Source organism: Myodes glareolus, chromosome 14 (assembly GCF_982192425.1).
Source record: "Myodes glareolus chromosome 14, mMyoGla1.1, whole genome shotgun sequence".
In the NCBI taxonomy this organism is placed as follows: Eukaryota; Metazoa; Chordata; class Mammalia; order Rodentia; family Cricetidae; genus Myodes; species Myodes glareolus.
Genome location: NC_142039.1, coordinates 67,664,676 through 67,670,515, shown reverse-complemented (window position 1 = coordinate 67,670,515; position 5,840 = coordinate 67,664,676). Strand labels below are relative to the sequence as shown.

Genomic DNA, 5,840 nt, shown 5'->3' with positions numbered 1-5,840 from the left:
GAAGTCACAGCCAACCCTCTTCTTCCTCTAGAGAACTCTGGATGGTGTTGAGTGACCAGATCCATGCTGAGCCGAAAGGGAGTCTGGGAGGCCTGAGGGCATACAGCACAGATGTGAGGGCAATAAACTGGAAATCCTGCAGTCCTCTGAATCTATTGAACTTCTTAATCAACATTGCTGGGGCTTCAAGGCCCGTTTGACCGCAATCTGAGCAAGTTTTCTCTTCCTTTGAGAGGTTGCCATTGTGGCTGATAAACTGCTTGAAAATTGAATTTATGGGACGGATGGAGGAAATGGAAGGAGAATAGGTAAGACTGATTGGATTTTTTTTTTCTAAGTATGGGCCTGCTTTTTCAAAAAATATATAGGATGTCATGAACTAGGGAGAGTGCTGCAGAGATACATTAGCGCCCATCTCTTCCTGTTTTGTTTGTGTTGACTGCCCCGCTACTCCACCAAAGCATTCAATTGCTTCAGCGATGTTTAGCTCTGCTGCCCTATTAAAAGGAAGAAAGACCCAATATTACACTCTGATGTCCAGAGCACGGCAGCTGGGTCTGTAGCAACGCATTCCTCTTATAAGGCAAAGGGCTTTTGGTTCTTATTTTTACATTTATATTAAAAGCCAGGTGCAGACCATGAAACATGTTTCACATTAGCTGGAGCCAAAGAGAGAAAGATGGGGCATAACGTAAAACCTGTCCTTCAGGTCATTGTAGTGGGGAGCAGAGAGGGAGGCGGGGTGAGGTGTGGGAATTGCTACCCCGAGTTATATTTCCCTGCCCCCGTTTGAGGTGCTTATCTGCAAAGAATCTTAACTTCCCTCTGCTCCTAGAGTTGGATGAGGAAGTTTGAGTGCACGTGATTATTCCTTGATCCCTGCTGGGGTCAGGTGACAGTCCCTACTGGGGACAGGTGAAGGTGGAGTGCATGTGATCAGTCCTTGACCCCTACTGGGGTCAGGTAAGAGTTCCTCCTTGGGTCAGGTGACAGTCCCTTCGCAGCCCCTTCCCCATTTGGTGCCATGGTATAAAAGCTAGCCCCAGCAGTACAATAAACGAGCTGCTGTTTCACCTCAACCTCGTGCTCTGTGGATTTCATTCAACCTGGACACCCTCCGCCGAGACTCGTGGTTCCAGACCGTGCTGGCGCGGTAATTGGAGGTCCCCACCGAGATCGGAAAGGTGAGGAAAGTGGACTGGGTCATCCTGTAGCCGGCCAGGATGTATTGGGGATTAAGACATAATTAAGAAATAAGAGATACTTGAGATAATTAAGAGATAAGAGATAAGTAAGAAATGGGGAATACCCCGGGTAAATCAGAGTTAACGAGGTTGTTGAAAGGAACAGCTGTAAAAACTAAGACTTTGGATGATTTTCTTAAAACTACAGAAACATGGAGTCCCTGGTTCATCACCAGTGGAGCCCTCAGTATTTCTGAGTGGGAACAGGTTCGCGGGGATCTTCAAAAAACTTTGAGGAAGGAGGGGCCTGAAGTCCTGCCTATTGCCATGTTCTCCCTTTGGGGACTGATCAGGGATGCTTTGCTTACAGAGAAAGTCCAGGTTAAGCAGGCTTTGAAAGCAACTAAGCTAGCTCAGCCCGCTAAGGTAGAGGAGCGAAAGATTAAAAAGAAAAAGCCTCCAGACAGGGAGGGGCAAATGAGTCATGGGACAGAGTTTCCTCTCAGAATTTAGGGGCTCGTCCCAACCTCACAATTTTCACCTACTGGTGTTTTTTGTCAAGGGGGACTCATTTATTGGTTACATCTGCCCGCTTCCCCTAAGAAGGTAGTGACCCCATATTATGAAATGGTGCTACAGCTTCTATGGAAGGCATATGATTTTAGTTTACAAGTTTTTGGCAGGATCCCAAATAAATTTCTAATCCCTTATCAAAAAGAGGAAATAACAAGGCTACAGAGGGTTCAAGATGGATGGACCTTGTTCATCACAACCACTGGAGCCAATTTTGATAATCATTATCCTGATTCTCATTTAATTTCATTTTTTAAGAATCATCCTGTAATCTTTCCAAAAAATATTAAAACTTCCCCCCTTAAGGGAGTGCGTTCAGTGTTTACTGATGGTTCTTCCAAGGGCTATGCAGTGGTGGTCTCTGGTTCAATTAAAGAAAAGCAGCCTCTAGGTCCGATTTCTGCCCAAGCTGCAGAACTCACAGCCTGCCTTATGGCCTTTTCTCTTTTCAAGGATCAACCCTTCAATTTGTATACTGATAGTATATATGTGGCAGGAATTGTTGGGCCATTGGAAACCTCGCCATATATATTACCTACCTCTCAGGTTTTCCACCTTTTGGTTCAGCTGCAGAGTCTTATATACCAAAGAGTGTTTCCTGCCTTTGTTGGCCACATTCAGGCCCATACTGATCTGCCAGGGCCCTTAGCAGAGGGAAATAAGCTTGCAGATTCCCTCACCCGCCCAATGGCATTGTTCCTCTCTGAGGAACAACGAGCCCGTCATCTTCATGAAAAGTATCATTTAAATGCCTCTTCTCTAAAGTTTCACTCTGGATGTACTCTAGCTACAGCTACTCAAATCACATCCCAATGTCCAGCTTGTGCTCCATTTCATAATGCCCCCAATGAAGGTGTTAATCCTCGAGGCCTCCGTCCTAACCACCTTTGGCAGATGGATGTTACCCATTTGTCTCAAGCTGGCAGACTTAAATTTTTACATGTTTCTGTAGACACTTATTCCAAGGTAATTTATGCCTCCCTACATTCAGGAGAAAAGATTAAAGACGTTATTGCTCATTGTCTACAGGCTTTTGCTTATATGGGCATTCCAGATTTTCTCAAAACAGACAATGGACCAGCTTATACCAGCCAAAGGTTTGCAAAATTTTGTCAAGAACATCAAATTACACATACCTTTGGAATTCCACATAATCCCACAGGACAGGCCGTAGTGGAGCGCACGCATGCTATCCTTAAACAATTTTTTTGTAAAATAAAGAAGGGGGAGTATATCACCTCCCCAAATGCCCAGTTATCTACAATTTTATACATTTTAAATTTTTTAACAGTAGATAAGCAAGGTCTATCAGCAATGGAGAGACATTGGCAGAAACCTTCCCAATCTGGGTTGGGTTAGATGGAAAGATAGTATCACAGGACAGTGGCAGTCACCACTGTTGACTATGTTGACTATGACCCATGTTGGCTAGGGTGAGGGGGGCCATTTGTGTTTTCCCTCCAGGAACCAAAAAACCCATCTGGGTGCCGGAGCAGAATGTTCGGCTAGTGGAGCCAGGCCCTACTGGTCCTGACAATATGGATTCAAGTGAGGAACATCGAGGGAGCCCTGAGATGGGCACTGGTGAGGAATCCACCCATACTGATGCCAGTAAGTAAAGTAAGCTCTGTTTTTCCATCCTTTTATTCCACCAATTATACTTTGGGAGTTCCTGCAGCAAATATAGCATTAGAAAGATCTTCATTGGGTAATTTAACGTTTGATATATCTCATGCCCTCTGCTTCCGGAAGATTAGCAATATTTCAGAGATGCCTAGTATCTCTCTTTCTGGACCATGCGTGGTCCTTAGTAATTATTCTCTGGGAGACTTTTCTTCTGATTCTTCTGGGCATCCTTGTTATGGATTGAGAGATATCTTTTACCCAATAAATTTTAAAAGAAATGTTTCTGAACTTCCAACTCCTCCGAGACCAGCTCCCTTATGTTGGAAGACGCCACAATCCTTCAGATTGTACTTACCATTATCTTGGGGAAATTGTGCTCCCAAGGAACCATGGAAATTGGAGGGAGATCAATATTTATGGTGGTTTGGTCACCGACCTACCTCTAAAAACTCCTTGAGAGGGGCCTTTGATTACTCTTATAGAAATCCAAATATGCCAGGAGTTTCACCTACGTTTGCAGGCATGTTTCTCTGTGGCCCTCGTGCATGCACAGATATTAGGCCTTTAGCCCTTCAAAGGGGCTTGGCTTTCAATGCTACAGCCAGATGGAACACATCAGACATCTTTGAAACATCCCTCCAGATTAACTATGCAGCAGGAATGAATTTCTCTATTGTCAGTCTGGCTTGTGTTCTGCCTCCCTTTATGTTTGTCTCCTTTAATGTGTCGGTCGGGGAGGATGGTGTCCTTGATTGTTCTTCCAGCTCCTGCTTTTTGAGCAACTGCTGGTCCCCGACTGATGAGTCCGTGCTGATGGTGAGAATTCCTGCTCTGGTTCCCCTGGTGGTAGAAGACCCACGTGATGGACGAGAGCTTATCTTGTATCGAGAGAGAAGAGACTTCGGAATCACCGCCGCAGTCATCGCAGCCATCGCCATATCAGCCACAGCCACAGCTGCCACCGTTGCGGGAATCACCGTGTCCCAGAATGCAGTGACTGCAGAGACTGTTAACACTCTTGCTGCCCGTGTTACCCAGGCCTTAGAGACTCAAAATACCATGGACTCACATATTCAATTAGGGATGCTAAATTTAAATCAGCAAACAGCCTTATTGCAGGAACAGATTAATGTGTTGTGGATGGTGCAACAAGCTTCTTGTTCTCATTTTTATCATTCTGCCTGTGTGACCCTTATGGAAGTGAAAAATAAGTCCTTCGAGGTGCAACGCCTTAATGCTTACCTTAGAGGGCCTTGGAATGATTCCTTTGTAAACTTTACCCATTCTTTGGTACATCAGATTATTGCAGTTAATGAAACCCATGTTAAACCTATATCTGCTGAGGGATGGTGGAATGCCATGGCCCAGATTGGTGGTTGGGCACAGCGATGGGGAGGTGCCTTGTCCCTGGGGATCTTGGGACTAGTAGGGGTAGCAGTAGGTCTGCTCCTCTTAAAACGACTTCTAAACACCTTCACCAAGACTGAGCTTGTCCACCGTCAGGTGTTACTCAGTCTGGCCCATGACTCTCCCGGAAGTCATGAGGTATGGCGGCAGATGCTGAAAAAATGAGGGTCTCCAAGGACGGGCAACCTGTGGGGTGACCCTCCCGCCTAAGACAGGGTATCGGGGGCCCAGTGACGGGTAAGGGAAGGTACTTCCCTTGCAGGACCTAAGACAGGACCCCTCATTATAAAATAAAGTTGGGGGAATTGTGGGAATTGCTACCCCGAGTTATATTTCCCTGCCCCCGTTTGAGGTGCTTATCTGCAAAGAATCTTAACTTCCCTCTGCTCCTAGAGTTGGATGAGGAAGTTTGAGTGCACGTGATTATTCCTTGATCCCTGCTGGGGTCAGGTGACAGTCCCTACTGGGGACAGGTGAAGGTGGAGTGCATGTGATCAGTCCTTGACCCCTACTGGGGTCAGGTAAGAGTTCCTCCTTGGGTCAGGTGACAGTCCCTTCGCAGCCCCTTCCCCATTTGGTGCCATGGTATAAAAGCTAGCCCCAGCAGTACAATAAACGAGCTGCTGTTTCACCTCAACCTCGTGCTCTGTGGATTTCATTCAACCTGGACACCCTCCGCCGAGACTCGTGGTTCCAGACCGTTCCTCTTATAAGGCAAAGGGCTTTTGGTTCTTATTTTTACATTTATATTAAAAGCCAGGTGCAGACCATGAAACATGTTTCACATTAGCTGGAGCCAAAGAGAGAAAGATGGGGCATAACGTAAAACCTGTCCTTCAGGTCATTGTAGTGGGGAGCAGAGAGGGAGGCGGGGTGAGGAGCCAAGAGAGAGGCGTATATACACATACAGCCAACTGTTCTTCGTAAGGTGGCAAGCCAGTCAGGGCACAGGCGGTAGGCACGTCAAGAGAAAGTTCGGGGCTTTAGGGTCAGTGCTGCAGCGTGCTCACACAGAAGCGATCTGCTTGGTGCTGCTTTGATGGGCAGTGA

At 46.3% G+C, this 5,840-nt stretch overlaps 1 protein-coding gene across 1 annotated transcript; it reads left to right on the top strand.

The window, feature by feature from the left end:
* The first annotated feature begins 753 nt into the window (after positions 1-753).
* Positions 754-5,427, top strand: LOC148119908 (uncharacterized). Its single transcript, XM_087896594.1, has 2 exons — positions 754-1,184; positions 3,222-5,427. Exon 2 carries the CDS (start codon positions 3,363-3,365, stop codon positions 4,953-4,955), a length of 1,593 nt encoding a protein of 530 aa, XP_087752720.1. The 5' UTR covers positions 754-1,184; positions 3,222-3,362; the 3' UTR covers positions 4,956-5,427.
* Positions 5,428-5,840: the final 413 nt, after the last annotated feature.